At 41.5% G+C, this 11820-nt stretch overlaps 1 protein-coding gene across 1 annotated transcript; it reads left to right on the plus strand.

The window, feature by feature from the left end:
- Window positions 1-1748: 1748 nt before the first annotated feature.
- Window positions 1749-5971, plus strand: LOC138657782 (olfactory receptor 5V1-like). Its single transcript, XM_069745443.1, has 2 exons — window positions 1749-2047; window positions 4763-5971. The coding sequence occupies exons 1-2, from the start codon at window positions 1972-1974 to the stop codon at window positions 5722-5724; spliced, it is 1038 nt and encodes a 345-aa protein (XP_069601544.1). The 5' UTR covers window positions 1749-1971; the 3' UTR covers window positions 5725-5971.
- The last annotated feature ends 5849 nt before the right edge of the window (window positions 5972-11820 follow it).

Below are 11820 nucleotides of genomic sequence, written 5' to 3' on the forward strand. Positions count from 1 at the left end.
GGCGAGATAGCGTCGGTACAGGAGCGGCAGTGGACAAGGTAGCTGCAGCCACACTTGCAGCCTGAACAGCGACAGCAGTAACATCCACAGCTGAGGTTGAACGCTCAAAAGCCGCCAACCTTCCCTCCAGCTGCTGGATGTACCGCTGTAAACGCTGATCGTCCGCCATTTTACTAGCCAGACCCTGGCGCTAGTATTCTGTTAGGACTGGCGGAACGCACCAAGACAGATGATAAAAGTGCGTTCGCAGTCCGGGGTCCACCGTGCAGGTGAGAACCTGCTGCTAGCAATTAGCAGACAATATGGCGGTACACTAAAGTATACACGCGTGGGTTAAACCTCACCCAGCGTGAAGAAAGCGATCCTGTTAATTCACAGGACCGCAGTACCGCACTAGTGCGCGAGCAAGTGGTCAGCGGACTTAACCCCAGAAGGGATTGGAGCCCGATTAGACCCTTGCTGGCGTAACACCGCAACTGGGTGTGTAGAGAACCTTAAGCAATCTGTGCACAAGAGTGCGAGCGATGCCGCACTAACGGACGCCACTAACCACCCAGACTCGGGTATGGAAAGCGCAAGGCAGGCGCACGGCGCCGTACTGGCAGGCACAGCTACAGGACGCTGTGATGTGTGTTAGTGCTGTAGGCTAAGTCGGGCGCTAGGTAGCAGCCATACACCTTCCGCGAACAGACATTCAATAGGGTAGGGGTTTCCAAGGACGACTTGCACTCACAACATACACACATAAGCAATTGTAAAACAATACTAGCGCATGGCCGTGCGGTCATGCTCAGTTTATATAACAGCAGCACAGGAAGTGGCCACAGCACTTTTGCCCTTCTAGGACCTGCCAAGAGGACCAATGGAATGTGCTGCAGAGCCTGAGCACATGACCCTCGATCTCCAACGGGAGACCTTACGCTGGGCATGCTCAGTACATGCAGACAAGGACTTAGTCCCAGAGAAGTCCGCTCGCTGCTGACCAGCACTGACTTTAAAGGCAGAGACTGGAGAAGCAGCACTAACTCTCAGAACAGAGTGAGAATGAGCAAGACGCTGGGACCGACGTCCTTGCTGAGTAGGCTCCACTGCGGCTGGACAAGAATGGGAGACCGCAGCGGAAGTGGCTCGAGATTCCCCCTGTGCAGAAGCGGGAACTCGACCCCTAACATTTGTCAGGTCACTTTGTGTGCTCTGAACTTCAAGGTCCATTGTGGTTCTGAATTACCTGTTCATAACAGTTACCCTAACCACTGCCGTATAAAATAATAATCCTGGTGCTACCGCACGAAGAACTGCGACACTGATAGGAATATCTAGTTGAGGACTTGCCTAACTTTCCCCAACACAGATAACAACCGTCTTTCAGAATTCCCAAATTGCATACACCAATTTCTGAACTTTAGTATTATTATACACCAAACAAAAATATCAAGAATGCATTGGTCTGCCAAACGTCAGAGTTCACGCTGATTCCATACAGTTCTTCTTCAGGTTCCCGTAGCTTCTGATGGCGGTTACTGCTCCATTCCCTAACAGGAGCCAAACTACGTACTCTTACTAGATCGCAAGTCCCATCTATAGACTATATGTTATGGAATAATTTAATGTGCATAAATGATATCCCCATATGATTGTACATTAAATCCCTCAGGACTTCAGAAATGCACGTTAATCTAGCATATAAAGGCCAGCATACTAGCGAATTCCCACTACTTCTTCAGAAACAGTTGCAGACCTGTCCGTGAATCTTAGCTGCTAGAAAAAGCATCATTTGTGCATTGTGAAAACATAAAACCTGTCTGGGATTTTTAAGAAAGAAACTTCTAAAAAAAATGAATTTGGACTGTGGACTTTTTCATCAGATAAACCTTTATGATTCACTTGTTCTTCAGAAAATACTGAAACTTCATGTTGATAATGTTAATGCTGAAAATATATTATTTTTAGTGCTTCAGAAATTGGATACGGATGATTTTCCAACTCGTCCATTTTAGTAATAGAGGAGTCCTATTAATTAAAGGCTTAAAAATACATAGGAAAGAATGTAAGTTCATCGCCCAGTGTATAAAGCACATGATCCATTTTCATGGCAGATTAGTCCAAAATCTGCTCTCTTTCCATACAGAATGTAATTCTGCTGTGGATTATTCACCAACAATTTACCTGCAGAGAAATAACTCACAGTTCATTTTCTTTTTTGACTCATTGGTTTCTTCTTAAGAATGAAACCCCTTCTGCATCCCCCAAATCTTCTGTAGAATCTTGACCCCATGCACATACAGTAGAAGTAGTCTCAGGATTAGTGTCATGTGGATACTGAAAAAGGGATCCCATACAAATTAATGGAACCATACAATACAACCACCTCCATGTCGAGATCCCTTAAAAATTTACAGTATCCATACGAGATTGTACACCTCCATGTGATTTGGATTTTACACAATGTGGTAAAATCCAAAACATAACATAAAACATACTGACATAAAGTGTGAGTATCATATGTGTTTAATTCAGCTCTGTTCAATCATGCAATGCTTGCTGTGCTTTTTTTAATTCATCTTCTGAACTTGTCTGCAGTAATGAGGTTCTTAGTGAAGTCCACAGTGTCATTGACAATGCCTAAATGATAGCAATTGGTGAGCCTAGGCCAAAGTCTAACTATTGCTTAACACATACATGCACCTGCACTCCACTTTGTCCCCATTTTTGCCCTTTGTGCATGCACACTGGAAAAATTGACAACTCTAAATATGGACATAGAGTGCAATAGACAGACAGATGCCAAAAAAGCGCCCTTTTAGCTTACAATTTACTGGTATATATAAGTATCCCAGAAAAATAGGACGGCGTACTAAACAATGCTATTGTAATGTGAACACGACCGAATGAGAAGAATCTATTTGTGTATTAATTAAATTATATGAGCAATATTCAAAGTACCATGAAATGTGCTAAATACATCCTACATGTAAAAAGTATGTAAAATAGCCAACATACAGAAATGCAAGTAATAAGTGGGATATTCACTTATTACATTTTTAACTTGTCCTTTAATATAAATTGCTTTTTGTATTTCCAGTATGTTGGTTATTTTGGCTATGATTTATATGTAGGATTTATATTTACATCTGTCTGAGATGGTTTAGGGAATCCTGCATTGAGCAGGGGTTGGACACGATGACCCTTGAGGTCCCTTCCAACTCTAATATTTAATGATTCTATATGGTCCCTTAGGCCTCTTTCACAGTTCCATCTTTGTAGTCCCGTCGAGATCCTGCATTTTCTTATAGACTTGTATTAGCGACGTATCGCGACGTATGGCCACACATTTCGATCGTGCACTGGATCCTGCGGAATTTGACGGCCCAGTCAAAGGAAGATTTTTGTCTGCAGTGGAAAAATGTGCCAGGACGCCTCCCACGTCATACGTCTTTCCACAGAATGGGAGCCTATGGACACAGGATCCTGCGGTCACTGTGAAACGCAGGAATCCAGTGACGGATCCTGTTTTTACATTTGAGCATGCCTGGAAGCCTTTTTCCAACCAGGGGAAAAATCACTCTCTCTCTCTCGTCTCCCCAGAAGTTTCTCCAGTGAAATTCAGCCAAGAACACAAACGACGCATCCGTCAAAACAGTAGATGCGTTACACACGTTTTTCACTATTTTCAAAATGTACATCGATCCGTCGCAACAACGCATTACGATGCCCGCCAGAAGACGGAAGTGTGAAACAAGCCTTAATGTGCGGAGTGCTCTTATGTCCCAAATTTATGGATTTGATGCCACTAGATCCCTGACAGGCAATCTTTCAAGGGATAGTTCCATCTCGTACAGTTATGGCTTATCAATGAGATATGCTATGAATGTATAGTAAATGTGGTTCCCAAGAATGGAACGATCATATACATCAAGAACTGAGCCCTGACAGTGTAGGAAGAGTTGGGATTCCCATTCAATTGTTTGGGAATTCTGACCACTTCTCCTGTGACAGCAGCATGCAATAGGGCCTTGTTTTAGAGACACTTGTGGGTCAAATTGATGAGACCTGCTTCTAATTTAAATTTATAGTACATGAATGTTATTTATGTTTGAGATGTAAATACTACTTTTATTACTGAGTTTGGATTTAAAGAGAACCTGTCACCTGAGTAATGAAACCCAAACCGCAGGCACCGTGAGTCAGGGCTAAGTGAGTTTTTCTCTAAAATGCCTGAGCAAATCTACTGTAAAAGTCCCAAATCTGCTGCAGTTGATTGACTGGTCTCTTGGTATGAGAAGTTCTGGGAAGTGCCAGCTCTTTAAAATGTATTTTCTCTGAAACGCTCCAATAAATACACCAGGCTGTCAATGTGCTGGCAGGTCTGAGTCATACTACATTTTATTATATTGCTGCTGAAAATATATTACTTTTAGGTCATTTAAACACAGCAGTACTTGTATGCCAAAGCCTGGAGAGGAACAATCAGAGGAAAAGTATAACAGAAACGCGTCTCCACTTCTGTATTTATCACCCTCTCCTGGTTTTGGCTTACAAATACTGATGGAAAATACTGACCAAAATATTGCCATGTGAACATGGCCTAGGTGTTTCAGCAATTGGATGTGGATTATTTTTCAGCTTGTCCCGCTTGGTAATAGAGGATACCTATTTGTCAAGCATAAATCAGGTGACAGCTCCCTTTAAAGCACCACTCCAGCATTTTAGTGTACCTTTTTGTATAAATCTTTTGACTACTGAAATGAATCTTGCTTTTTAGATCAACTGATGAGTTCTATAATGACCTTAAATGCCTCCATCTTCACGGACTTCCTTATTTTAGGCTTATCTGACATTCCAAATCTCAAGGCTTTCCTATTTTGCACTCTCCTCCTTATTTATGTACTGACTTTAATAGGAAATGTGGCTATCATTCTTGTGTCACAACTAGATAAACGCCTACATAAACCAATGTATTTCTTTTTGAGTAATTTATCCTTCCTTGACATCTGTTATACGTCAACGACTATGCCCAAAATGTTACAAATCCTTTTGGTGAAGAGAAAATCTATCTCATTTGTGGGATGCATAACTCAACTTTACTTCTTTTTGGCTTTTGTGGGCACTGAATGTGTTCTTCTCTTGGTAATGTCTTATGACAGATTTTTAGCCATATGCCATCCTCTCCGATATTCAGCCATCATGAACTTTAAGACATGTGTCATCCAGGCCTCAGTAGCCTGGTTAGGTGGCTTAGTCAATTCTATAGTCCATACAGTCTTTACTTTCCGCCTAGACTTTTGTGGTATTAGAAAGATTAATTACTTTTTTTGTGATATTCCTCCATTATTATCTCTGTCATGTGAAGATACATCAGTGAATGAAGTTTTACTGCTTTCTATAGGAGTTTTCATTGGGTGGACTCCATTTTTAGGCATAATTGTCTCATACATTTATATTATTACAACTGTATTGAAAATCAAATCTAATAAAGGAAGGCAAAAAACATTTTCTACTTGTGCATCACATCTTACGGTAGTGTTACTATATTACGGAAGTGCTATTTCCAACTATGTCAGACCAATTTCATCTTATTCCTTGGGTAAAGACCGATTGATTTCTGTTCTATACAGCGTAGTTACTCCAATGATGAATCCAATTATATATACCTTAAAAAATCAGGAGGTGAAAAATGCCGTATGTAGACAATTAAATCGTAAAAGAAGCATGCAGATTCGCTGAGCCACATCAAATCTATATGTTACAGACAACGTGTGAAATGAAGTAATTGCATAGAATACCCAGATAATCTATAGGATTTCTGGCATTACAGTATATATGCCAACGTCTGAAATAAGGATATTTCATTCTGACATTATATGCTTCACTTAGGGATTTTAAAGAATGGTGAGTTATTTTATGGGATGTCTTACACTTCAGTAAAAAGTATAAAATAAAAGGGTTACGGTGTTAGCCCTAAAAATAATAGGTTTAGAGTTAGATTTAGCCCCTTAGCTCTAATAATAATTAGGGTTAGACTTAGGGTTAATCCTAATAATAGGTTTAGAGTTAGCTTTAAACCCAATAATCTAGAGAATATACTGGAAATGTGTGAAGATCAATTTATTTATATTTTCCTATTGTCTGAGTTAGGCCACGGTCACACGTTCAGTATTTGGTCAGTATTTTACCTCAGTATTTGTAAGCCAAAATCAGGAGTGGAACAATCAGAGTAAAAGTATAATAGAAACATACGCACCACTTCTGCATTTATCACCCACTCCTGGTTTTGGCTTACAAATACTGAGGTAAAATACTGACCAAATACTGAATGTGTGACCGTGGTCTTATTGTAAGAAATGCCTATGCACTGTATGCAATATTTTCATTACACATTTAACTGCATGTATTGAATATATTAAAAATAAAAATTGCGACCAGCTCACCTCCTCCATGCGTTAGCAATAACTCTTGGTGCACGGACTGCTTTTCGACAAATCATCAAGCTGGGAAATGTTAACTCTTTAACGACCAGAGGTATTTCAGTTTTTGCACTTTTTCTCCCCTTCTTCCCAGAGCCATAACTTTTTTATTTTTTCATCAATATGGCCATGTGAGGGCTTGTTTTTTTTGCGGAAAAAATTGTACTTCTAAATGACATAACTGATTTTAACATATCGCGTACTGTAAAACGGTAAAAAGATTCCAAGCGCGGTGAAATTACAAACAAAGTGCAATTCCACAGTTGTTTATTTTTTTATTTTTACCATGTTCACTAAATGCTAAAACTGAACTGCCATTTTGATTTCCCAGGTCATTACGAGTTCATAGACACCAAACATGTCTAAGTTCTTTTTTAGTGGTGAAAAAAAAAGGTTTCGTGATCTGGGGCTAGGTAAGGGCTTATTTTTTCCTTGCTGAGCTGACGCTTTTATTGATACCATTTTGGTGTAGATACAATCTTTTATTGCAATGTAGCGGCGACTAAACAAATGTATTGCTGACGTTGTGAATTTTATTCTCGTTGCGCCGTTTAGCGATCGGGTAATTTTTTTTATATTGATAGATCGGGTCATTCTTAAAGCGGCGATACCAAATATGTGTATGTCTGATTTTTTTAAAAATAATTTTATCTTGAATGAGGCAAAAGGAGGGTGATTTGAACTTTAATATTGTTTTTCCTTTTTTTAACGTTTCTAAAAACATTTTTTACTTTTTGCATGGTTTAATAGTCTCCATGGGAGACTAGAAGCTGCAGTACTTCGATTGCCTCTGCTACACAGAGGCGATGATCAGATCGCCTGTGTGTAGCAGAAAAGCTCACTTACTATGAGCGCTGACCACGGGGTGGCGTTCTTAGCAATCTGGCAATGACAACCATAGAGGTCTGCTTCAGACCTCTGGTTGTCATGCCGACCAATCAGTGATGCATGATCATGTGACGGGGTTACAAAAGGGCGGGAGTAGCAATGCGCTTTTGGTAAGCTTGAGTTAAGTGCCGCTGTCAGAAATTGACAGTGGCATTTAACTAAATAACAGCCGAGGGTGGATCACAATTCCACCCGTGGCTGTTGCGAGCACTAATCAGCTGTATAGATCAGCTGTTATGTGGCCGGAAAGGTGCAAAGATCAGCGTCAGAACCAGCACGACACAGGGGGAGTCCGACATCGGCATACTATCACACCCAATGTAGGAAAGGGGTTAATCCATAAAAATTGTTCCAGCCCAACAGGGTTAAAATAATGCTCTTTACTGATAAAATTAAAACTTCATAATCCAAATGTAAAAAAAATTGAAAAAACAACTAGTTTTGGATGCAAGCAAGCAACCTTAATGTGGCATAAAAACGAGCAAAAGCAGGGTGAGTCATATATGGGTTAACATCTATGAGGATGAAAAACTGGTGTGAACTTAACCCTATCAATACTCTGATTGAAGATATTTAAAAACAAAAATTATTTTTATTTATTTATCGGAAACAAAGAAACCACATTATTCTTAGTGAAACATCATGAAATAACAGTGATATTTAGCAATGAAATATCATTTCCCTTTGTGAATTCCCACTTTTTGGATAAGTTGTATCCATTGTGTACATGCTGAGCTCCTCTCTTTCCAAAGGGGGTCTTTTTTTATTCCCTCCTCTAGGTGGATTATTCATTTTCTCAATACCAAATAATGTTAAAGTGGATGTATTCCTGTTTTGTATTGAAATAAAATGATCTGCTACTGTCAAAATGTGTCTGTTTGAATTTATATTATCTACGTCATTTAAATGTTCTCTTATGCATAATTTTAATTTAATGCAAAACAGAATAATGTTTATGACTGTGTGCATGTGATTATATACTGCATACTATATCCTCACTATTGCCGTTAATGAACTGTTTAACGGAATATGTATTGGACCTATGTATTGAACCCAAATGAATTCAAAAAGGTTTTGCAAGGGGCCTCATAGGAGCATGTTTGGCATTTATTAAAAAAAATAGTTTTTTAATCAATTTGATTATGTCTTTTGGGATTTTAGCAAAAAAGACTGAGTGAGGGCATGTTTCCTAAGGGTGATGGTTTTTTAGCACCTAAGCTAATACTTCCCAATAATAATTTATCCAGTATCTCTCCGTGAAACAAAATGGGTAAATATTTATTAATAACCTTCCTAATATCTTGGATTTGATTACATTATTGTAAAGTTAAAGTAAGTATAGTGTCATTCTGATTTTTGTTTTGCCACAGAAAAGTGTTTATTAATTAATGGATGTCTGTCACAAGATTACAGACAGCTTTGCAGGTCAGTGTTAGTAGCTTGAAGTGGATAGTTTCTGGAATTGGGCAACAATGAAAGGATTTGCAGACAGGAGAAGTGGAGGAGATGTGAGTACAGAAGTGGTTTAGTAGGGCAGCAGAGTTAAGGACTGACTGGAGAGGTGCGATAATGTGATGGGGATGATGAGGTCCTATACCCCACATGGAGTCAAATCCATCCGAATGATATGGGTAGTTCGGAGGAAGAGGAGGTGGTCATGCTGCCCCAGCCGCACAGCAAAAAAGAATGCACCAAGGGTGGCCCCTAGCCAGTACGTTGGTTGCTGTGGACCACTACGCCGATGAAATGAGCCCACCAAAGCCAGCTCAATGGAGCTCCCTGACAAGACACGAGTGTGCCTTCAGAGACTGACGTGAGATACAAATGCTCTGAACCTGAGAACCACGTGCATGACCAGGTTCTGAATGCAAAGCACAAACTGCACACCTGAAAAAAACAGGAAAGATCTGAGCTTCCTGCTGCTCCCTCCTCTGCTGCAGTCTCGGCCTCTTCCTTCCCCTTTAGAGCAACAGGGCTCCCCGACTCCCCACAAAGAGAGGATGTGACAGCACTACCACCACCAGCAATGTCACTGAATATCTCCACACCATCTCATTGAAGGATTCAGCTGTATAACCCCCAAAACACTGGCTCCTATATTTTACTATAGGACTCACAATTAATTTCTAAAGGGCTAACAATACATTGGGATAACAGGAATCACAGTAAGTGGTTCTCAGCCGATACATCTTTTCAAGCAAGCAGGCCATCCCTGTCCCACGCAAACATGTTGCATACAAAATCAAGGGTGCACAGTGCAAAGCCATCATTGTAAAGGTCCACATAACCACGGATACATGGAGCAGTGAGCACGGACAGGGACATTATATCTCTAACTGCCCACTGGGTAAATGTCATGGCTGCTGGGCATGAGGCAGAAAGGGTTTTGGTGCATGTCCTACCACCACAGAGGATTGCTGGATGTTTTTGAGATGTTTCTCTGTCCATGCTGCCTCCTGCTACTTTGCGTCCTCCAATGCCTCCTAATCAGGTCAGTTTAACACATGCACCACCAACTTCAGTTACTGGTAAACTACAGCAGGCTGTTCTGAAGCTCATCTGCTTGTGGGAAAAATCCCACACTGTGCAGTAGCCATGAGGATAAAAGAACAGACAGATGTGTGGTTGGTGTTACTAAACCTAAGGAGAAAGACAGGAGGTTATGCTGCAGCTTCCCACACAGACATGAAGTCAGGCAACCATGACAAGCACTGCATCCTCAGCCCTAACTCTGGCTGTGGCCAGCACTGGCAGTGAGTGTGCGGTTTGCAGGGGTGGAAAGGGTTGCCTAAACTAGGCTTTTTTTGAGACGGCAAAGGATGACTCAACTCACTTTATTTGCCAAATTTGGAGAAAAAAAAAATCAGAAAAGGCAAAAATTGCAATAATTTGATAACTACATGCATGAACCGGCACATGCGCAATCAACATGCGTTAGTGTTGGAATCTCACTGCGCTAAAATGCAGACAAGTGCTTTTTGCAAACCACTGGCCGTTCCATCAACCACATCTGCTGCTTCTTCTTCCTCTGTCACCATGCCAAGTCTTCTCACACAGGTCTCCAACTGCAGAAGCTCACTTGCTTACCCCCTACAGTTGAGGTGAGTGAGTGCCCATCAGCTGTTGTGGAAGTCGACATGACTACTGTTTTTGTGTCACTTAGAACAACATATCTTTTTCAATCCACCATAACATCTCCACCTACATCTCACTCACAGTCCAGCATTTGTCTTGTTCTCCGTACTCCACCCTCTCTCAGCACAGCAGCCAGTACTCAGTCCTGCAGTTGTGGTCACATAAAAGATGGTTTTAGAAATTTGATGGCCATCACAGTTCTTCAGTACTAGTTGTCCAGTTGCCATTACTTCTTTAAGAAAGTTGCACCTACGCTACATCAGCATGTCAAAGACAACATCACCCGTTCCATGAAAAAATCTGTATCTGCCAGGGTGCATTTCATCACTGATACCTAGACGTGCAAACATGGTCATGGGCATTTCATCTCACAGACTGAGCACTGGGTGACTCTGGTGGCTGTGGGTGCAGCCAGTCAAGGAGCTACTCCACAAGTCTTTGAACCCCCAAGGCTTGTGGGACAAACCTCTATATCTAACAGTTCCTCCACTGCTTCTGGATCCTCCACTTCCTTTAGGGCCTCCACTAGGGTTGAGCAACTTTTACTTTTTTAGGGTCGAGTCGGGTTTCGCGAAACCCGACTATCTCAAAAGTCGAGTCGAGTGAAATCGGCCGATTATTGCGAAAAGTCGGGGATCGACCGAAACACGAAACCCAATGCAAGTCAATGGGGAAGCATAGTCGGCAGTGAGTGGAGGCCAGGAAAACATGTACAGTGCCCATTTTTATGGCAAAAACATCCATTCTTGGTACTGAAGCTTGTCAATCTTAATTTACCTTATAATAATAGTTAGGCATTGGACATTGGGGGTCATTTGGCTAAAGTTGTGGGGGGTATGGCTGGTTCAAGTATTTAATGGGCCCAGGAAACGTGGACCACGTCACGGCAGTGGAGCAGGGAGAGATAAGTATTTCAACTTTGCAAGTGCTGTGATCCTGAGCAAACAGGGGTGGCCCACTCGTTCGCATTGGCACTGGCACAGGGCCCCTCAAAGAACGGCGGTGTGTTTGCACGGTGGGGGCGCCTCACTGTTATGACCTGGTGGTCAGGACAATAATGGACCTGGTGGTAAAGAGCACATGGAATGACCTGATAGTTACTGATAATAAAGGACGAGCTCTGGGACGTGGGAACTCTGCTGACCGCAATCCCTAATCCTATCAAACACACTAGAAATAGCCGTGGATTGCGCCTAACGCTCCCTATGCAACTCGGCACAGCCTAAGAAACTAGCTAGCCCTGAAGATAGAAAAATAAAGCCTACCTTGCCTCAGAGAAATTCCCCAAAGGAAAAGGCAGCCCCCCACATATAATGACTGTGAGTAAAAATGA

This window comes from Ranitomeya imitator, chromosome 1 (genome assembly GCF_032444005.1).
Source record: "Ranitomeya imitator isolate aRanImi1 chromosome 1, aRanImi1.pri, whole genome shotgun sequence".
NCBI classification, from domain to species: Eukaryota; Metazoa; Chordata; class Amphibia; order Anura; family Dendrobatidae; genus Ranitomeya; species Ranitomeya imitator.